This window comes from Trematomus bernacchii, unplaced genomic scaffold (assembly GCF_902827165.1).
Source record: "Trematomus bernacchii unplaced genomic scaffold, fTreBer1.1, whole genome shotgun sequence".
NCBI classification, from domain to species: Eukaryota; Metazoa; Chordata; class Actinopteri; order Perciformes; family Nototheniidae; genus Trematomus; species Trematomus bernacchii.
Genome location: NW_022987739.1, coordinates 2,621,901 through 2,644,875, shown reverse-complemented (window position 1 = coordinate 2,644,875; position 22,975 = coordinate 2,621,901). Strand labels below are relative to the sequence as shown.

Below are 22,975 nucleotides of genomic sequence, written 5' to 3'. Positions count from 1 at the left end.
AATGTAAGGGTTATTATGTTCGCATGATCAGTAGTGCTCAAATATGTACACAGCTGAGTGAATACGCTCTTTTTCTATGGTGAAGCTGAATGAAGGAATATTATCAGTTTAAGTCTATTCACTCAGGAAAAATGCTGTTCTCTAGTGGTACTCCATCAATTAATCAAGCTACCCTTGTTGTTCTTTTGCAAGGCAGAGAGAATCATGTAAAGGTCAATACATTACCAGTAAAGTGGATGCAGAGTTAATCATTTATGGGTAGCCCTGTACAATCTCATGGAATCCATCTCCTCAAACAGCTTAGCAATAAAACCACCCAAAACTCAAATTGATGAAACTTTAGTGTCAGAAAAGAAGTGATTGATCTAAGCAGTCATTTTTGAGACTGAACATTAGTTAGATTGTATTATACTGTAAGGTGGTCCTCATCTGTCTAGCCCTTTGTGTATTTTGAACTTCATGAATGTAGTAAAACGTTCGCAGAAGGAAATGATGACCCAGAAATAGCCACGGCTGTACCTGCTTACTATCTGCTGTCAGACAAGTTTAGATGTAACTCTGAAGAAGCTCACCGCCAAAGTTATTGACTGTTTTGTTTTTAATTCCTCCTCCTTGTCCCCCTCCAGACCAACGACCCCGTCACCAATATCTGCCAAGCAGCAGACAAGCAGCTCTTCACCCTGGTGGAGTGGGCCAAACGGATCCCTCACTTCTCAGATCTCCCCCTCGACGACCAGGTCATCCTACTACGAGCAGGTACACACGCACGCACGCACGCACGCACGCACGCACGCACGCACACACACACACACACACACACACACACACACACACACACACACACACACACACACACACACACACACACACACACACACACACACACACACACACACACACAGCTATATTGACATGGGATGCACAGTATTCCGTTCTATTCTTGCTTTCTTGCCCTTAAAACTATTACATTACAAGACTTTCTTCCTTCGTTTCTTTCCTTTTTTCAATTTGTGTGTAATACTAATGCTTTATTTTCTTATATGAAACCTATATCCCATCTGCATGTGTTAAACTTGCATCTTTGGGGACTTTCACGGTAGGGGATGGTTGGGAGAAGGCGGAGCAACGCTTGGAAATAAAAACATTGCTTTATCATTGTATCACTTACATGTGTCGTTTAGTTAAAAAAGCATTAAAAAAACAGGCCTCACTACAACCCATTGTGCTGCTGGTACTGTAGCATTTCCCCAGGCAGTGTGTTTGACTCTTTTACATTTGCTCAATACATTTTGGCCATCTAGTTTAATGGAGCAGTGAAACCAAATATAACTGGACTATTTGCCAAATCCCAGCAGTGCTGACCTCTGCTGGTGAGACTTGTCACACACAGGCCTGAAGGGGGGAGGAAAGAAGCCAAACATCAGAGCTATTAAAGGAGAGGTGTCATGGCCATTTCCACTGATCATAATTCCATTGTTGAGGTATACTAAAATAGATTTATATTGTGCAATTTTCTCACATTGGTTTCTCATCCAGCATCTCTGTAAACTACGTGTATTCACTGAATTTCACTCTCTGCCTTTAACGGCTCGTTGTAGCTCCAATAGCTCCAGCCCCCACCCTCCCTGTGAGCACAGTGTGCTCTGATTGGTCAGGGACGTTGTGAATCGCGCTGAGCTCCGTGGAGGTGTTGTTTCCTTGTTTAAGATACACAGCCAAACACAGCCAAACTCATCCTGAGCACACACAAAGTCACAGCCGAAGTAAAAACAATAAGTGTGGCTTGATATTGAGTAAGAAAAAGGTTGATAAACGCTGTGAGAATGGGTCTGCAGAGAGAATTTTGCCGCGATCCCAACTGTCTGTTATCAGCCTGCAGCCAGGGAGGAGAAATCAGCTGAGCTGCCTGCTCCCTGCACACAGATGTGTGTGTGAGGAAGTCCGTGGATTGGTCAATTTGGACCAATCAGCTGGGGTTTAACGTAACGGCTCCGCGGACGTAACGTAACGGCTCCACGGATTGGTCCATTCCGGAAGAATCAAATGGACAATGACGTCTCTCCAACGAGGCGTTTTGGGGAGGTATTTTCTGTGTTAGAGTTTTACTCGCTACAGGGTGTACTTTGAGGGTTTTGACTCTGCACACCGTTTACATGCATAAAAACCTTCATAACACACAAGGGGACGGGTAATAACCGGAAAAGCATGACACCTCTCCTTTAAGAGACTTTGATATCTGATGAATCATACAACGTAAGTAGTACTTGAAGGCAGGGATAACAGGATTTGTGTTCTTTTATTTGTGTTCTGCATCCAGGCTGGAACGAGCTCCTAATCGCTTCATTCTCGCATCGCTCCGTCACGGTGAAAGATGGCATCCTGTTGGCGACGGGCCTCCACGTCCACAGAAACAGCGCCCACAGTGCTGGGGTGGGCTCCATCTTTGATAGGTATGTAGTAATAATAATAATAATACTAATATGTTTATTTATTATACTGTAGCACCTTTCACAGATAATATAAATCACAAAGTGATTACAAGTAAGAACAAAAGTTAAAATTAAGTCCACAGAAACATGAATAATAACCACATGAGGCAGTCATTTAAGGTCAACATAAAAACAAAACACAGACCACGTGGAGTCCTGAGAGGAACAGACATAATAACAGAACACATCACACACATTTCAAATAGAAATAAAAGCCAAAAAGATATGTCAAACTAAATTTAAACTGTTAAAACAAAAATGATTGTCTTAATTCAGTTTTGTTAACACATCTAAAGTGCAGCCTCTTCCTGTTGGTCTCATTTCATTTTGTCAAAAAACACAAATACAGTTTTTTTATTGCTTACATTTCTGAATAGTATTGTGCTGTTGCCAGTCACATGCAGTAAAATGCAAGTGGTTGTTATTAACACAAAACACTGCAGATATTTTGTTTTCTGGGGTAGGAAAACTTTCACCAAATGCTTGTTTCGGCTACTGTTATCTTAGTGGCTTTCATATATGGAATTATGTGTATGTGGCTCAATACCGTCTTCTTCAATCGTCTAAAGTGATTAATTTGATCTCCTGCAGAGTCCTGACAGAGTTGGTATCCAAAATGAAAGACATGCATATGGATAAGACAGAGCTCGGCTGCCTGCGAGCGATCGTCCTCTTCAACCCAGGTCAGCCTCCATCACCGTTCACTTTTACTCAATGTGCCAGACAGCAACGCCACCTTAGATTATCTGTTTTTTTTTAAATAAAGTGATAATGTTTTTTTTGCAATGAAAAGCTTATGCTGTGTAAATGCAATGCATGCGTTAAATGTCATTACCCCAAACTTAACCTGACTGTGTTTTGTTTGTTTCAGATGCAAAAGGTCTGTCGAACCCCCCAGAGGTGGAGGGTTTGAGGGAAAAGGTTTACGCCTCATTGGAGTCGTACACGAAACAGAAATACCCCGACCAGCCTGGCAGGTAGGAAACGCATCACATTACATCAGTCAATATCAGACTCCATGCTTAACTGATGCTATGGTTTATATGTATCAATGTAGATCGCAGATTACATTACCAAACAACTCTAACACACTTGCAACAGCCTTAGATTTAAAATGTAGAGGCTGGTAGTGTTAGTACTTATAAAAGATGGATGCATTTATTATTGTATTTAACTGTTGGGAGCTAAACAAGATCAACAAATCATATGACATAAGGGAGGTGTGTGTGGTGCAGTGGGTTGTGCGTTGGTGTTCGGATCAGGGGGTCACAGGTTCAAACGCCACTGCAGTCAGCATGTCGTTGTGTCCCTGGGCAAGACACTTCACCCCAAATTGCTCCTGTGGTGATTGTCCACAGTATTGAGTATGTGAGTCGCTTTGGATAAAAGCGTCTAACAAGTATCATGTAATGTAATGTAATGTAACATAAGAGCTATCACAATTTGCTTGAGCTGAAACACAAAAAAAGTGTAAGAGAGAATACATTTAATGTAACCCTATAGAGTGCCACAGTGACGCGTCCTAAAACCCGGAAGTAAGCTGCGCATGGGTTCCTTTGACAAAAAAGCAATGCAATTTCTCCATAGGATAAATCTATCTATCGATTAGATTTATGATTCGAAAATGATAAAAGTAGAGTAGACATGTGGAGATTATCCGACTGAACAAAACGTGATCCGTCTCTTAAATGTGTGTCAACCACAGACCTTATTTCCAGCTATTTTCCAAAATCCTATGGAGAAATTGCATTGCGTTTTTGACGAAGGAACCCATGCGCAGCTTACTTCTGGGTTTTAGGACGCGTCACTGTGGCACTCTATTGGAATAATCAGTTCCTTGAGTAGGGGTATAAATGATTCAATGAAACAACACTGCATTAAGAGTAGTTTCTTGGATTCAAAATATTACTATACAGTATATGAAAGGATTTGGAAATAATACCTAAACATTATTGATAAAAAAGACCTGTTATTAAACTACAGATACATTCAACTGTAAGTAGATCTAACTAAATACACTACATGATAAATGAATCATATTTAATGATTTCATTTAATGGATTTATGATTTTTGATTTAAAACTGTTGATTACAGTTGTAAGATACATGTAAAAGTGTATTATTTCCAAACAAAATCAAATCAAAGAAAGTAAGTATATATTCTGATAAAAATGTAAACATAAGACTAAAAGTGTTTTGCATGCTGTAAATAGACACCAGTTTTTTTATTTTGAATGGTAAACATAATATTGATTTTCTCCATAACAGAAAATAATGATCACTTATTCACGTCTCACTACTTCTCACTTTCTTCTTCTTCTTTCTTTCTTCCTCAGGTTTGCTAAGCTGTTGCTCCGCCTGCCCGCGCTGCGCTCCATCGGCCTGAAGTGTCTGGAGCATCTGTTCTTCTTCAAGCTGATCGGAGACACGCCCATCGACACCTTCCTGATGGAGATGCTGGAGGCGCCGCATCAGATCACATGACACCAGCCCCCCCTTCCCCCTGTATATACTCCCACATTGTCAGCGATATGAAGACAGAATATAAAAAGACTTGATTCAAATTGTAAAACAGCATATTTTGTACCAAGCAGAACATTGTAATTAAGACATTTTTTAAAGTATTTTGAGGTTGTGGGGAGGGTGGAGTCTTGAGACGGAGGATCGAGTGCAGTCAAAATGAATTCTAATAGAATTGTTAACTGATATCTCTTTTTGTAAATAGGTAATTTCAGGTGTCCGTTGTTAAAAGCAACCCAATGCAATTTGAAAATACGAATCATATTTTATTCAAAGAGGAATTGTATAAAAAAACTGAAACCATCCAACATTTCTTAAAAGACATTTGAGAATTCTTACAGAATAAAGTTATTTAAACATGTATCTGAAATGCATTGTCTTTTTTTTACCTTATTATCTAATAGTACATTATACTACTGCATCACAAGTCAAGCTATAAGGATTGCACAAGGGAAAGTTCAAATTAATGGTATTTTTTTAATTGTATTTTTTCCTGGCATTCCTTGACTTGATATCTGTTTTTGGGTTTTAAAAAAGCTGCCTTTAAAATCCAAATCCATTTTTACTTTTGATCCTTAAAGGTGGGGTAGGTAAGTTTGAGAAACCGGCTCGAGATACACTTTTTGTTATATTCCATGGAATGCTCTTAACATCCCGATAGCAATGAATATCTTAAGTGCTTTTAACAAAAATGTCATCTGTGGAAGCCGTAATACTGTAAAAAGTACGACCAATCATCTTAGCCGGCCCGGCTAAAATAACTGGATGGCCTACCTGCCTGTCAGCCTTCCATCTGTGCACAAACTTATCTCGTGCCCTCATTGGTCATGTGCGCGTTCGTGTGTGTTGGAGGAGGGGCTCTATAAGGAAGTGGCAGATTTTCTCCGGTTGTGTATTTTAAAATTCTAGCGATCTCGAGCCGGTTTCTCAAACTTACCTACCCTACCTTTAATTATCTGAAATGCATATTTGTTGTGTCTCTAATGAAACACAAGGAGTTTTATTTTAGATTCTTGATGCATAAAGCGTAATCAATGGTGGAGAAACAATGTACACATTTCTGAATGAACAAAATAGTATATAATTTGAAGATAGAATACATTTTCTCTTATTGAATTGATCTCCCTATGTTTTTGTATCATCTCACAAATGTACGGTGGCCGACAAGTGCAAACGCGCTACAACGTCCAACAAATGTGATGCATGCAGCTGGAGACCGAAGCGCTTGTTGATGTTCAAATGATATTCAAATGTTTTTTGGAGCCATTGTAGCGCGTTTGTACCCGTCGGCCACCGTACAAAGGTCACCCAAAATCAGTTCTATTTTCAACAACTGTTCCTTTTATATTTGTTTCTGGTTGTTGTCCACTAGATGGCGTCCACAGATCTTCTCATCATGTTTGATGTTCCTGTTTCATCCTCTTGGCTTCTGTCAGGTTAAAGGACTCGACTGTAGAAACGCCTTATCGTCAATGGGATGGGCTAAATCTAGTCATGGTGTTACACATTGGAGAAAATGTAATGTGAATCTAAAATGTCCAAACGAAATCATTTGGAATACTGTAGAGCTGGACATGGCTTCAATTGTCTTTTCAGAGATATATCAGTCACAAGACTGGAGAAAAATGCATAGTTGGTTAGTGTTTAAACTATGTTGTAAAAATGTGTTAATACATTAAAATAATAATAATAATGATATTAACATAAATCTGATTATTTCAAAGATGTATTGTCGAAGTATCAATACTGTATATCTGCCTGATAAAATTATAGATCAGTGCAGCACTAGTACAAAATAGTTTATTTGTATAATTGTTTTTGTTTGAATTTAAACACCTACATATTTCTAAACCTTTGAAAAATCAAGTTTAACAATTAAAAAAAAATATAAAATACAAAGTTGTAAAAATCAACTGATAGGCTAGCCGCTAGATAGATGGTGAGATCTCTGGCACTTGATTTTTATATATCAAATTTTTGTTAACAATGCCCCAAAAAAGTGTATTAAAGCATCTATCTATCTATCTATCTATCTATCTATCTATCTATCTATCTATCTATCTATCCATCCATTTTTGTAAAGCACTTTGAATTGCCTTGTGTTGAAAGGTGCTATATAAATAAACTTGCCTTGCCTTGCCTTGCCTATCTATATATCTATCTATCTATCTATCTATCTATCTATCTATCTATCTATCTATCTATCTATCTATCTATCTATCTATCTATCTACCTATCTACCTATCTACCTATCTACCTATCTACCTATCTACCTATCTATCTATCTATCTATCTATCTATCTATCTATCTATCTATCTATCTATCTATCTATCTATCTATCTATCTATCTATCTATCTACCTGTCTATCTATCTATCTATCTATCTATCTATCTACTCTTATAATATATATTATCTCTTAAAATGATGACCTTTCAACCTGCACTTTACTTCCTGAGCACTTTATGCATTATTGCTTTTTAATGAAAAACTCTCTGGTAACTTGTGGCCCATCCAATGTGGGGGGGGAGGGAGTAACAGAGAGAGAGAGAGAAACAGAGAGAGAGAGAAAGAGAGAAACAGAGAGAGAGAGAGAGAGAGAGAGAGAGGAGAGAGAAGAGAGAAGAAAATGGGAGACACAGGAAGTCCTCGCCTCTCTGTCTTCTCTCTTCTTCGTCTCTCTAGAGCCTTCTCTCCTCCTCTTCTCCTCTAACCCGCACTCTCCATCTCCACTCTCTCTCTCTACTCTCTCTCTCTCTCTCTCTCTTCTCTCTCTCTCTCTCTCTGTTACTCCCTCTCTCCTTTCCCGTGTCACTTGGCCTAATAAGGAATAATTGACAGAAAGCCTAACTAGTCGATACCGGAGGACAGAGAGAGGTCGTCTGAAGCTCCGAGAGAAACTTTGACGCTCCGAGCAGCAACTTTCAGCCGGAGATGCTCTGAGGAGGAGAGTGACCACAACAACACTTTACAGCTCCTGGAAGATACCTCTTTACAGGTAATGGCGTTCAAACGGAATTAACTATATTAAACATGTTCATTTACGGTATTGGTTTTCCTGAATTGGTTTTAAAAAAGTATTATTTTACCACGTTTCTTCAGAGGACTGCAATGGGGTTCGACAGGCATGCTTAGGTGCGTGAAACTCGATGAAATTATTATATACAGGACACATTTCATTACTAACGTTCAAAGAAAGAAAGTAATTTTTTGTGAAACTTTGAAATGTAACTTCTGTTGTTTGATTTTTTTTTCGCACTATTTTGGCACGTGATCATCATCAGACGAGCGTTTAAGTGTGTCAATTTAAACAACAATTAACTACAATTGACTCTTTATAGTCTCAATATTTAATACTTACTTTTTACAGAAATAAAAACGACCCTTTCTATTACTTTTGCGCATTGTATCGAAATAAACCCGCAGTTTAATGACCTCTTCATCAAACTTTGCTCAGCTAAATTAGCCAGTGTGTGCTGCTGATTGGAAAAGTGTCCTAATTAAAGGATTTCCCCGTCAGATATGGATCAGAGCGCAGTGTGTGCCGGATGCCGCCGGAGCATCACAGACAGATTCCTGCTCAGAGTCACTGACGGCCTCTGGCACGAGGAGTGTGTGCGGTGCGCCGCGTGCGGGGACGCGCTCACAAACTCCTGCTTTCTGCGGGACCGCAAACTCTACTGCAAGAGGGACTATGCTGAGTGAGTGCTGAAGTCTTTGTTATGTTTAGTTTTCTCCTGATGTTAAAACTGAAATCATGAAACACTTGAGCATCACTTTTTCACTGTGGAGAGGCTGCATGGGTTACAGCTTCAACAGGTTCCCCAGGTTAAGCACATCTTATATTAAGCTCCACACACTTGCACTAAAACATTCAAATTTAACTAGGTTGAAAATAATGGGATTTTTTTTATGGACAATTAAACTCATGCTACTATGACAATTGTCCTTAGTGATAAAAAAACAAAAGGAGACCTTTACATTTTTTTAAAGGCTCACAAATACATCATTTTGTTTTAATGTTACATTTTTTGTTGCAACATTTTCTTCTAAAATTCAATATGGTAAAATAATCACAATTAAGCTGCACCTCATTGAAACCAAAATTGTTCAGCACACAGTATAACTTTTCTTTTTCTAGTCCTGTTAAAATGCAGTTTTAGCTTTGGCACATATGTTGCAAACATACTACCAACATTATAGTCCATTTTATAGAAATAACATCAAATTTGGTTTTTCTTTTAATTTAGTTATATGCAGTTTATTTTATTTCTTTGGATTTTATACATCATTCATTTATTTCATTTTTTGGCCCCGTGGTCCAAAGATTACTGCGTGTTATTAGGTCTGTTTTCACAACGGAACCCTTGTCCAGGTCTGACCTTGACTATAAGAACTAAGAACGTGTGTGTGTGTGTGTGTGTGTGTGTGTGTGTGTGTGTGTGTGTGTGTGTGTGTGTGTGTGTGTGTGTGTGTGTGTGTGTGTGTGTGTGTGTGTGTGTGTGTGTGTGTGTGTGTGTGTGTGTGTGTGTGTGTGTGTGTGTGTGTGTGTGTCAGCGACAGACAGAGGGATAGGTTGAAAAGGGAGTGGTGAAACTCTTTTTACTTAAACATATGTTCTTTGTTTTGCATGCTGTTAATATGGGAACACTTCATAGTCTATGGCAAAGGCACTGAGTGTGTGTGTATGTGTGCACGTATAGGTGCTTATTTGTGTGTGTATGGTGTAAGCCGACTTCCAGGGAACTTGGCACAGTGCACCAAGAGAACAAGGTGACTGCAGGAGGAAGGGGAGGCGAGGGAGCAGGAATGTGAGATCACTAGCATAGTGTACATCAACACACACACACACACACACACACACACACACACACACACACACACACACACACACACACACACACACACACACACACACACACACACACACACACACACACAATCACACCTTCACAAACACACAGCACACAACCAGGGGTAGAGCTCAGCTGACACATTGTCAAAAAGTGTTAAAATTTGGAGGCCCATTGGCGTGGCAACTGCAAGCTGGGGACAACATATGGTCGAGTCGAGACGGTCCCTCCCCAAAACTCCCACCATCAACACCCATCGTCCGACTCCCTCCCCCCCCCACTACCTCATCCCCTCATATACCTCCATAACACCTAAACTAGAGCCAAGATAGAAATAGGCAGCAGCTCGCATTATTTCTGAACAATTTAGTGATGGTGGTTTTGCCAAAGAAGCGGGGAAACGAAAAATTCACACAAAACGCTGCTCAGCTCAGTTCAGCGGTGGAAATAATAACCTTCATGTATTCAAGATGTACGATACCTGAGTGTTTTCATCTTATGCTACTTTATACTTCTACTCCACTCCATTTTGGGAGCCGTTATTGCACTTTACTAAACTTTACTATTTATTTGACATCTTAAAGTATTAGTTACTTTACAGATTGAGTTTATAAGCTTATACAATATTTAAAGTAAGTGCTTCATTATTATTCATAATTTTATTTATAATAATAATAAAGCTCTACCTTTGCCAGCATGAATAATAATACATACGTTTACAGTCATTTAAAATACATGATATGAGTAATTTCTCATAGTAAGTACTTTTACTTTTGGTATTTTAAGTCAAGGCAAGGCAAGCACGTTTATTCTCATGGCACATTTCAAAATAAGGCAACTCAAAGTGCTTTGCAAAAAACTGAAAATATCAAAGTATATTTTTATGCAAATACTTTTGTACTTTTTTAATTCAGACTAGACTATTTTGACTACAGGAATAGATCTGAGTAATGTTTCCACCTCTTACTAAAGTGCACTTCAGCAGTGTTGGAGGTAGCTCTGTTAACATTTAAGAAATGCAATTTTTAAATGGCAAAGCACTTATGCAACCATTTATTCTAATGGTTAAATGGAAGTGAATTCTTGTAAATCCACCAAATTCAAAGTGCTTAGCGTGATCAGAGTAGATCATAGCACTTGTCTAAAGCAGACAGGGAAGCAGCACTGAGAGGTAATTAGGAAGCAGAGCCATATGTCAGAAGGTCTGGAGCCTCCTGCAGCAGAACCGGTGAGGATGGTGTGAACTTATTTTGGGGGACAGAGCGCTCCATGAGCCCTGGCGTTAACGTGCCGCGGCATCTGGAAGGATCCGCTCACAGCAGCCTGAGTGTCGAGCGATGGGACGACGCCCAGCCGACCGTGAGATATCTGACCTGACCAATTAGCAGGAGGCCGGGTGCCAGAGCTCCTGCACCTCTCTGCTGCTCCTGTCCGGGGTTAGGACACCCTGAAACACATGAGCACCACTTCTGTCCTCAATGAGGGCGGAGAGAGTGTGCCAGTGTTTCCCTAGCACTCAAACTGTGTTCCTTTATAGTCCAGGACTAGGGTAAAGACAGTTTTTAATGGAGGATTGTTCCATACTGTGACAACATTTGTTTGTTGATTACATATTGTATCTTCTGTTTGAATCTCCCCTTGTTCTTCCTTTTGCTCCTCTGGTGAATCAATGCCAGCCAGATAGCCAGGTTTGACTGGTTTATGGAAGCTAAAAGACAACAATGCCACAATTTGTGACGAGAGCTTGCTTTTATTACTCCGAGAGGTTACTCAACTTGTATCAGGGTGGTGCGTTTTCTAAACGTCAAGATTCATGTAAAGGTTAATGCCAGAACAAGCAGAAGGGGTTCATACATTAAGACATTTTAATTAAACCGGTATCCAGGTAAATTCAGATTTGATCAAGCAAAGATATAAAAACAAACAAGATGAAAACCAAAACAACGAAAAATTATGAAACTTGCATTGACAAAAGGACATTATTATTTTTTTAAATATCTATGTTATATCCATTTTGCTTAATCTGACATCTTTAAACTTATGCAATACATCACCAGAATGTAAAACAGGCAATGTTTGATTTAGAGGACCAAGTCATTCATTTTCCTGACCAAATGTATTTTCTTGATGTCCTGAGAAATAAATATTTGACAACTTTATTATCTTTTTAATTAATTTTAAACAATATGGTGAACAAAAGTCTTATAAAACAACATATTCAATAATTATATAAAAAGATTTTTCCGCAAAAACAAGCAACCAACACATTAGAAGATAAGATAAACACTCATTGATCCCCGTACAGAAATGTAGGTATTTAAGAAGCACCAGGACAGCACAGAGCTCGCACAAGGAGGAATAGATACAAACATAAGAACCTAAAAAACTGTATATAACAAAAGAAGATTGTCAGAGATCTTAAACACATTTTCCAGATATTATTATATTGACCCATTCATTGAGTTTGTTTGCCTGACCCTGAGCATAACACACACACAACACACACACACAGCCTGCTCTGTAATTTAATGACGCAGTCTGCAAACTCCTGTCTGACAATGGGATTTTTTTTTGCTCGCTGGGGTTGTCGTCGGTTTAGATTGGCTGAACGGTTCAGCGGGCATGTGGCCTGGACAGCAGATTGGTCGTCAGATCAGCGGTGGGACTGGCGGCACACTTGACCCGCAGATGTGTATCTGATACACGGCCTCTGTCGGAGTGTGTGTGTGTGTGTGAAGCAAAATATCCAGGTTAACCTGATCCAGAAACAAGATCTCTGTGCATGTCCACTAGAGCTGCAGTCTGTCTGTGCTGAAGACAGGGCAGGAACAATGAGAGAGGGCGTGTGTGTGTGTGTGTGTGTGTGTGTGTGTGTGTGTGTGTGTGTGTGTGTGTGTGTGTGTGTGTGTGTGTGTGTGTGTGTGTGTGTGTGTGTGTGTGTGTGTGTGTGTGTGTGTGTGTGTGTGTGTGTGTGTGTGTGTGTGTGTGTGTGTGTGTGTCTTCTTTTTCTCATTCTTCTTCTTATTGTTATTATTATTATACTTTTATTAAACAAGGACCATATATAAAAAATAATTTAGCTATTAGCCGATTTCCCTGCAGTCCCTGGGTAAGTACACAACATCAGGAAAACACATACACAAAGTCACATCTTAGTAAAAATTATAAACACAGATCAAACCATGGGTCAACATATAAATACCAGCACATTTATCAATACCATTTTACAATACAATTTAAAAAAAACTCAAATGACTGCCAAGTAAATGTTGAAGAGACTGGTTGGTCAATATCCATTTCTTTGCACCATGGGAAAAGAGTCAAAGTCTGTACATGTGTTCAGCTTAAAGCTTGTTGTTGTGTGTGTGTGTGTGTGTGTGTGTGTGTGTGTGTGTGTGTGTGTGTGTGTGTGTGTGTGTGTGTGTGTGTGTGTGTGTGTGTGTGTGTGTGTGTGTGTGTGTGTGTGTGTGTGTGTGTGTGTGTGTGTGTGTGTGTGTGTGTGTGTGTGTGTGTGTGTGTGTGTGTGTGGGAGCGCAGGAGGATTTCTGCTGACTTATTTCTCTGTAATGATCTTGTCACTAATTGCCATGTCTAAATCCAGCGTGACGGAGTGTTCCCGCTCTCCTGGCAGGGCCTCTGTGGTCCAATCATGTCAACGGAAACTCTGAAATATTAAACACCTTGAGCTCCTCCATAAGCATCGGAAGGTACTCTTACCTTTGCATTAACAACGCTTACTGGGTAGGATAAGACGAGCTAGACGAGGCGCATAATGGTAAAAAGGTTTCTAGAAACGTGATTGTCTTTAATGCCCGCAGTTGCTACTTCCCTGACACTTAGCATTAGCATCATAATGAGACTTGATGTATCACAGAACAGAAGAACATTCCGGGTATTTGCTCCGACACACTTCCTTTGAAAACCTATCATTGATGCATGTTGTTACCACAGGAATGCACATACCACAGACGGTATGGTGGCCATATTAAAGCACATACCATTGAGGCCGTGGGGCGGACGACTCGGATGGGTCAAGCAGCCCGACTGACCCTCCTGAGCTGCTGGGAAAGGGCTTTACCGTTACCCTAGCGACCCCCCCGGCAACAGTGAGGGGTCCCGGGTATGTTTGTGTTCAGGACGCTGCAGACGGTGACAGGGACGTCTCAACCTGAGGGTTTGCTCTGGGTTTAGTCTGAGGATGTGTTTGTTGGTAAATATTGTCCTAAATTGCAATTAGGGATGTCAAATGCAAATATTTGTTTTACTTGAAAGGTAATGTGAAGTCTTTGATTCACATTAATTACATTTTGCTGAGATTTTAGCATATTTTCAGGTTAGGTCAAACGTGCTTCACGTATAATAGTGCCGTACCAGGAAAAAGAAGACATTTAATTTAGTAAGAAATATATAATAAAAAATAGATAAAAAATAAGGAATTAAATGTTAAATGATTCTTAAAAAATAGTTAACCTAAAAATAAAAATAAATAATTTAACATAAAAAGTCGTTTCAAATCTGCTGCTGACCAAATTGGTAGACAGTGTAAGATAAATATTAAAATGACATTATTATTTTAATTACTAATACAATTATCACTCTAATTTATAAGACTTATTCTATTAATTATATAAATATAATACACTATATAATGATAATTATTATTGTATTCTCTTATTCCAAAGTTTACAGTTTTTTACATTTGTCTATGAGTAGTTGCATTGACCAGAAGCAAGGTTTTTTTATTTAAACTAACCTTTAATGCTCCTATTTTTTATAATGGCTACAAAATGGCACAAAAACAAGAATCTCAGCTGGACTCAGTGATATATGAAGCCCCTCCTTATGGGCCATGTGAAGTATTTCTATGTGAAAACAAAAAAACCTGGAAAAAACTGTCAGTTTCTCATGCCTGTGCGCGGCCTGCTGACCCGGTCCGGTCCTCAGACAGACTGCAGATCCTGAACGATGACGCACCGTCCTGCGGGACAGACCCAAAATGCCAGCCAGCGGACAGTAGTCCCGCTGCTCGGGGGCCGGCTCGCCCTTTGTCCCGCTCTGGTTAAGCAGACTTAGGGATAATTCCGCGGATAATTCATGGGACCGGCGGCTCAGCCTCTCCCACCGGGACGTCTGATTCCCCCCCTCTGCCTGGAGCCATGGCCTGCCGAGAGCTTTTTCTCCCGCCTCCCCAGGAGCACAGCCTCGGACAAGGCAGCCGGAGCCAAGGCAACAGTCTCTGAGGCTAAGCCCACCAGTCCCGGTTGCCAGGCGCTAAGATGCACACCCGCCACGCTAAGAGTATGTGTCTGAGGAGGAGGTGGGGAGTGGGGGGGGGGAGACAGGTTGGCAGTTGTTTTGAGTGACAGTTCGACTCAGCAACATTCCCCGAGTCAACCAAGCATTTTTTTTTTCTCATGGAGACCCTTCTTACTGAGGTGAGGGGTCCTCGAGTGTCTCAGCTTATACTCAAGCTCCAAACAAAAGCCTGACTCTGTGATATTTACTGAGCTCTCACAATTCCTCTCCACTTCCTCCCTTGTAACACCCCCCCCCCTCCCTCTCTCAGTCTGTTTGCAGTGCGTTGTGGGGGCTGCTCTGAGCCCGTCTCCCCCGCTGACCTGGTGATGCGAGCGGGGGCCGCTGTGTTCCACCTGCGCTGCTTCACCTGCAGCGAGTGTTCCTGCCGCCTGCAGACCGGAGAGCGCTGTGTCCTCAGGGGGGGGCGGCTGCTGTGTGCCAGAGACCACTACCACCAGAGTGAGGCCAGCCCCCCCTCCTCCGACACAGGTGTGTGTGTGTGTGTGTGTGTGTGTGTGTGTGTGTGTGTGTGTGTGTGTGTGTGTGTGTGTGTGTGTGTGTGTGTGTGTGTGTGTGTGTGTGTGTGTGTGTGTGTGTGTGTGTGTGTGTGTGTGTGTGTGTGTGTGTGTGTGTGTGTGTGTGTGTGTGTGTGTGTGTGTGTGTGTGTACATGAACACTGTATCAAACTCATGGTGCAATACTGGGTTAGGACATTGGAAACCAAGCATGGGGTTGTTGTGAGACAGTTTTGGGCCGTGTACCAAAAATAAAGTTGGTTGCAAAGTTTTATGATTTTCCACTGTGTGCTACAAATTGTAAGTGATTTGTTCATCTTTGGGAGGTTTTAATGTATATTATTGTCTTAAGTACAACTTGAGCTTGTTGTGTCTAGTGTCTAATAACCATGTCTGGGTTTGGTTTAACTCAGAACTTGCATGAAAAAGAAACACTAAGTACGGTTCAAAATAACCCTCTGGTAATGGATAAAGTTCCCTGCAACTTTGCGATAAAAAAACAAAATGATTAAGTATTAAATATTTATCAAATTCCGGCTATGACTAAAACCACAAAACTTTCTACACATCCGTATTAAGAAATTCAAGTGGTCTAGGGGCTGTTAAAAAGCACTCTGGGAAATAGAGACAACCACAAATTGAAGTGGGAATCAGGAAAGTAAAAAAACTGAAGAACATCTCAACATCATGCCAACAGATTGGTGTCATGAGTTCTTCTCTTTTTTCCAAATGTGTCTCTTCATGTGAATGCTTTGTAGGTGAATAAACATTTGCTTTTAATCATGTCTGCCCACTAGGTCAAAGTGAAGATGAAGAAGAAGAAGAAGTAGAGCAGGAGTGTGGAAGAGTTACAGGCAGACGAGTTAGATCAGAAGATCTGGAGAGCAAACGTCCCAAAAGGCCTCGCACCATTCTGACCACTCAACAGAGACGGACCTTTAAAGCTTCCTTCGAGGTCTCATCCAAGCCCTGCCGAAAGGTACCGTCATTATTCTGTTTATCCAGTAGAGTTGATGAATGTCATTCTCCGTAGCTTTCGTTAAAGATAAGTCATAGGAGCAATGTGTTTTGCATAAAAGGGGGTGCAATTGGCAGAAAATACCAAATATGAACTGTTTTTTTTTTTACTGTATTATCAACAACTGAAAATGTTATCATTCAAAACCACTGAATGATATGTTGCTATCATGATTCTTTGAAAAATAACAAACAAAGAAGTCACTTTTCAATGCATAAGATATACAAAAGATTACAGAAGTATGGCAGGATTTCAGTTATCCATCATATATAGTAGTGTTTTATTGCATTTGGGCAGATGATGCAAAAGTCACGACTCCATTATGAAGCTGTAACTAATCCCAAAGCACAGACATTTAGAAATAAGTCATTTCCCCTTATCCTTTTTTCTTGTGTTGGAGGTGGATTGGTGAAGGAATATTTCAGTTTTTAACCTTCAAGTGACCTCTTCTGTGTTTCTATTTTCTAATTTCCCCCTCCCTTTATTTCTCTCCCCTCCCCCTGAATCTTAATCCAAGGTAAGGGAGACCTTGGCAGCGGAGACGGGTCTGAGCGTCCGGGTGGTGCAGGTCTGGTTCCAGAACCAAAGAGCCAAAGTAATACAAAGTGCAGACACACACACACACACACACACACACACACACACACACACACACACACACACACACACACACACACACACACACACACACACACACACACACACACACACACACACACACACACACACACACACACACACACACACTACTAATAAAAGGACTCTTTCTGCACCGTGTTTGTATGCCAGCGTGGAAATCTGCCTGGTTATCTGTTCATACAGGAAACTGATGACATCTCGCTGCGATCACTGCAGATTAAAACCCATATTTCCTCACAAAGTGGGCTCATGTGTGGCTTCCCTCCGCCACTGAAAGACGTCCTTTACCTCCCTGTTAATACATTGACTGAACACACTCGTATGCCTGGGTGGCGGAGGGAGTGTGGAGTGAGAAAGATGTATTACAGTATGTGAGATTAATGTCTGCTAATGTATGTTTTCAGATGAAGAAGCTGGCCAGGAGGCAGCAGCAGCAGCAGGAGCAGCAGCAGACTCAGGAGCCACACGACCACACGTCACATCACACAGGTATTATACTGTCCGAGGTTCTTTATTACAAATATATTATAATTACTCCCATATGAAATGATATCTTCCTTTAAGAAATGGTTTCCCCAAATGTGTGGAAGTATAAAGTTTTCCAAATGTTGGTAGGTAAAAAAAGTATTTATTTATATTAGATTAGATAAGATTAGATCAAATTATACTTTATGATCCCAATCTGAGAAACGGTTTTGTTAGAGCAGCATGTAAAAAAGGCATTGCAAAGATATAAAATAAAAAATAAATATATAAAATTAAAATTAAATAAAATATGTTATATGTTATAAAATATAACAATTACAATAAAAATGTTTTAATTAAACATGTCCCCTTCAACACTAGAAAGATATATACTATATGTACATAGCATACACAATATAAAATATGCAAGTTAAGTTAGAATACACTTTAATAGACAAACCTACTACTTGAATTGATATAAGCAAAAGATATAAATATGACCGAAAAAGACAAAAATATAATATAAATGTACACATTTCTATTTATTACAAAGGCAGGAGGGTCAGATTAGGATGAATTCCTGATTTATGTGAGTTTTGAGGGCCAAAAAGTAATTTAATTGAGCTATGAAGGGTAGTGGCAGTGGCTCAGTCAGTATAGGGCTTGGACTGTGAGCTGTAGGGTCGCCGGTTCAAGTCCCCGACAAGACTTACAATATGGAGCGTGGACTGCTACTTGGAGAGGTCTCAGTTCACCTCCTGGGCCCTGCCGTGGTGCCCTTGAGCAAGGCACTGGACAACCCCCTTCCCCCCTCACTCCCATTTCTCCCCGGGCGCTGTACAATAACTGCCCACTGCTCCTAGTAGATGGGTTAAAAGTAGAGAACAACTTTCACTGTGCTCTGCATGTGTGACCATTGAAGAGGGTTCCATTCTTCTTCTGTCTTAGTTTAAGACATTACTGTAACAGCCATTACTAAACTCACTCCTGTTCCTCCTGTGTTCCTCCTGGGCCTCACAGCGCCCTCCTGTGGCAGCCTGACCTCTGAGCTGGAGCACCTGGGCTCCTCCTTCAGTCACATCCAGCAGCAGCAGATGGGCCTCACCACCCTGGAGCAGCAGGACTACGACATGGACCCCTTCAGACAGGGCCTGACCCCTCCTCAGATGCCCGGGGATCACATGCACCCCTACGGTAAAGAGCGCTGTCAAACCGTGACGGAGCATTATGTTAAGAGAGGTTTGATTTTATTTCTGCAGTATGTACCACATTTTCAGAACTTGGTTTGTCTACCACAGTAAAACTATACTTGATGCAAGAATATTATCTGGAAATGTCACATATATACATGTAATTATAAACACACTTAAAGGCAATTTTTCTGCAACATGATTACTTAAGAATAATCAGGATTTTATTATTTTTAAATGCATTATAGTTTGTTTATTTTCTCACATACAGTACAGTAGTTCCTATTTTGCTCCAGCTTTGCAGTAACGTGTCCTGCTTTGTGTCAATGTGCGGTCGAATTTACCATGTTTTCTTTTTTGCAAGGGACCAAATGAAAGATTTAAAATGCAAAATAAATGATAGTCTCTTTGTGGCTGTTTACTTTAGTTCAGTTGGTGGAGAAGCTCCTTTTGTCATGAAACTCTCATGTAATTGTCTGTCTAGCAATCCAAAATACTGTTACAATTTAATTTAATGGTGCATAAAATGGAAATTAACAACAAAATTATATATTAAGGTACAATTCAATTACAAAACCACCAACAATCAACACCTCTATACCACTAAAGTTTAATGTTTTTTTATCACAAACATAGTCATTTATATTGGCATAATTAAATATATCGGCATATATTTCACATAGCTTTGCACATCTTGAAATACTTTTGGTCTTTTTCAGGTTTTAAGGGTCTGTACGGGGACATGGACAGAGACGCTCTGTGTCACGTGCCTGACAGCGACTGCCTCTCCCTGGGGGACTCCTCTCTGCTCACCCCCATCGACCGCCTCTACTCCATGCAGGACTCTTACTTCACCTCCTGAGGGTGGAGATCGGACTCAGAGAGAAACGGTGTGTCTCCCTCATCCCTTTGTTCCTGCACCGTGCACAAGAAAGTAGAAGAAGTGGTTGCAAAAGGGAGCCGTGGGTACACTGACACCAAGCAATATGCAACGTGCATGTCCATTTAAACACGATTACACTACTGCCTCCAATGCTTTACAATCTGTACGACACAGGCTCCTGTGTTAGCACGACGCAGACCTCTCTGTTTGATTATTAACTGCATCTACTAATGTAAATAACGGTTTGTGTGTATTTATTCTCACAATGTGTGTATGCTGTTTACCTTGAATGAATCAACAATGATCAATAAATAATGGTTATACGTTACGATTATTGTCAGATCGAGTCTGACATTTTTCTTCCGTCACAAAAGCTCCATTTGCAACATCAACAGAGATAAATATTTAAAGTGGACCTATCATGCTATATTTGAATAATATATTGTAGGGCCATACCTATATAAGGCATATTTATACGTTTTCTTTTTCAAAATACCAAACAGATCATGCATTTTAGCCAAACCTCATTTTGCTCTATTTTGCTCTCCTCCACCCTGTCTTTGCATGCGCTGCAGCTGACCACGCCCCCCTGCAAAGGAGGGGGCCGAGTTACGAGCGTCGTGTTACCATGCTGTTACCATGCTGTTACCATGCCACGGCAACCTCTCATTCCCCTGATAGGTGGAGAGTTGGCCATATAGGCGGAGCTCCTCCGTCCTGACGTCAGAGAAATGTTCAAATCTGTATCAGTTTTTATCAGATACGTTGCAGCCCCGTTTTTAGAGATTTGGGTATGGAGGAAAATAGAGAGGGTTGTGTTTTCTGACACTTGGTGAGTTCCCTGGAACACCGGGGACACATATTCATGTATAAAAGACGTACAAAAGTGCATTTTGCATGATACAGTAGGTCCCCTTTAAGACAAGAAACAAGGGAACAACATTTAACAAAACATCACGATCACTGAAGAGAAATATGGGATTTAGCTCTGTATTTAATTTGAGCATTGTCTGGTGCTCAAAATAATGCTTCAGTCTAACCTCACAGTATTACATTATGGGACCCTGTATCTCCGATTTAATGGTAATAATTAATATTCACTGTTCAGGACATGGTTAGGGTCAGCAATGATGTTGATACTGTAAGATACAGTGAATGTGTAAAATATGGTGCTGATTCATGATGAAGATGCACTGAAAAGACTGAAACGTTGACTTTAATTAATTGTATAGGTCAACAGATTTCACATATCTGTTTTAGGTAAGTTAAAAGCATTAATATTACGTTTTTTTATTGCTTTCAACTAACCCAATACAGTTATATGAAATCTGTTGACAATACATTTAATTAAAGTCAATGTTTAATTTCTTCAGTGTGGTGCACAACAGAATGCTTCAGTGAGACCTTACTAAATTGCGGGTATCTTCGATTTGTTGCAATTCATATTCTCTGTTCAGGTCATGGGTTCAGAGATGCTGTTGATACTGTATGAAACAGTGAATGTGTACAATGTGGGGCTGATTCATGATGAAGATGGGGTATTCATGCTGAGGGTTAGAGTCGGGTCAGTCCATCCTCGGTGCTTATCAATCCGATCTAGGTGACAGGTCAGCGAGGCATCTTCCCCCCCCCCCCGACTGTTGGGTGGATCATCAGATTGTGAAACGCCGGGCTATGACAGCTGTATGGGTCAGTGGCAGGTAACCATCACATCCACGCCGCCATCATCAACGCTCACATTGTGCTCCTCGCGGTCAAAGGCCCTCGCTGCATTTTTCTGCCTTTTCCTTCCTCACAGTCATACAGGAGTGGAGGGGAGGAGGGGGACCACCCAGGCTCTGTGGCCAGCTGGAATGCACCGATCCTGGGGAGGGAGGTTGAGAAAACCCTCCAGACAACGGAGGGGCTGAAAGCTGTGTCAGGGGAGAATGCCCAGGGTGACACAGAGATATGAAGCCCCACTGTATGGAGTGCCTCCTTGCCCCAGCCGTGAACCCTCTCCTGGACCCTTCTCATATTTCCCACTATGAAATCAGACCTCGCCGAGCAGAGAGCGCAAGTCAATGGTCAGGAACAATCTAACTGTCTGTCACCGCGGTATGCTCCTGCCAAGCGGCGCTGCAGAAGTGTGCAGCAGAGTATACACAGTGTGTGTTTCTCTGCTTTTGTATCTGTGTCTGTATCTGCTAGTGTCTGCTGGCCAGAGGTGGGAAGTACTCAAGTACAAGTACCTCAACATTGAACTTCCATACAGTACACTGAACAAACTGTAACGTTGACTTTAATTCAATGTATTATGTCAACAAATTTCACACAGGTTAGTTAAAGGCATTAATATTAAGTTGAACCTCATTTGTTATTCAAACGTAATATTATTGCTTTCAACAAACCTAATAACATTATGTGAAATGCAAGTAGAATATTAAGGTACTTTACTTGAGTATTTCCATTTAGTGCTACTTTATACTTCTACTCCACTACATTTTAAAGGGAAATAATGTAATTTTACTAATTTATTAAACATCTTTAGCTACATTAAAAAAAAAAAAAATGCATCTCCAAAAACTTTTTATAATTTAAGTACATTTTTCTGGTAATACTTTTGTACTTTTACTTAAGTAAGATTAAGTAAATGCATGACTTTTACTTATAATGAAGTATTTTGAGATTAATATAAGATACTTTTACTCAAGTAAAGCATCTGAATACTTCTTCCACCTCTGCTGCCGGTGTGTGTGTGTGTGTGTGTGTGTGTGTGTGTGTGTGCGCGCGGAACAACTCTCTTTGTTCCAAGGATTGAAGTATCATAATGTACTTCCTTGTGTCTTCAGATAAAGAGAGGCTCAAATATGAGGAAATGAAGCCACTGCTCACCTGCAGCCCTGCTTCCCCTTCTTGTGTGTGAGTCTGTGCACAGTTGGCACGTGTGCATGGTTGCCAGCAGCAGTGGGTGGGTTGTGAAAAATAATCAAACCGTGATCATACGGTCATAGCGGGTAGCAATAACCTCATTATTATTCTGACGGTAGCCAAACAGTTTCCTGTCGACAGTGTGGTTATTTATTGCACCCTTCATGCCAACCACAGGCCACAAACCCTCTGTCTT

General features: G+C 40.6%; 2 protein-coding genes across 3 annotated transcripts in view; both read left to right on the top strand.

The window, feature by feature from the left end:
- The window catches only part of rxrgb (retinoid X receptor, gamma b), a 32,694-nt gene extending 27,324 nt beyond the window's left edge, over positions 1-5,370 (top strand). For both annotated transcript variants that reach the window (XM_034146352.1, XM_034146351.1), the window contains exons 6-10: positions 627-756; positions 2,318-2,450; positions 3,081-3,172; positions 3,361-3,466; positions 4,826-5,370. In XM_034146352.1, the coding sequence (XP_034002243.1) occupies positions 627-756; positions 2,318-2,450; positions 3,081-3,172; positions 3,361-3,466; positions 4,826-4,973 (609 nt within the window). In that variant the 3' untranslated portion in view covers positions 4,974-5,370. The remainder of the gene's footprint in view (positions 1-626; positions 757-2,317; positions 2,451-3,080; positions 3,173-3,360; positions 3,467-4,825) is intronic.
- Positions 5,371-8,530: 3,160 nt separating this feature from the next.
- lmx1a (LIM homeobox transcription factor 1, alpha) lies at positions 8,531-20,170 on the top strand. Its single transcript, XM_034146368.1, has 7 exons — positions 8,531-8,709; positions 15,428-15,648; positions 16,472-16,653; positions 17,210-17,287; positions 17,736-17,820; positions 18,817-18,990; positions 19,706-20,170. Exons 1-7 carry the CDS (start codon positions 8,531-8,533, stop codon positions 19,846-19,848), a joined length of 1,062 nt encoding a protein of 353 aa, XP_034002259.1. The 3' UTR covers positions 19,849-20,170.
- The last annotated feature ends 2,805 nt before the right edge of the window (positions 20,171-22,975 follow it).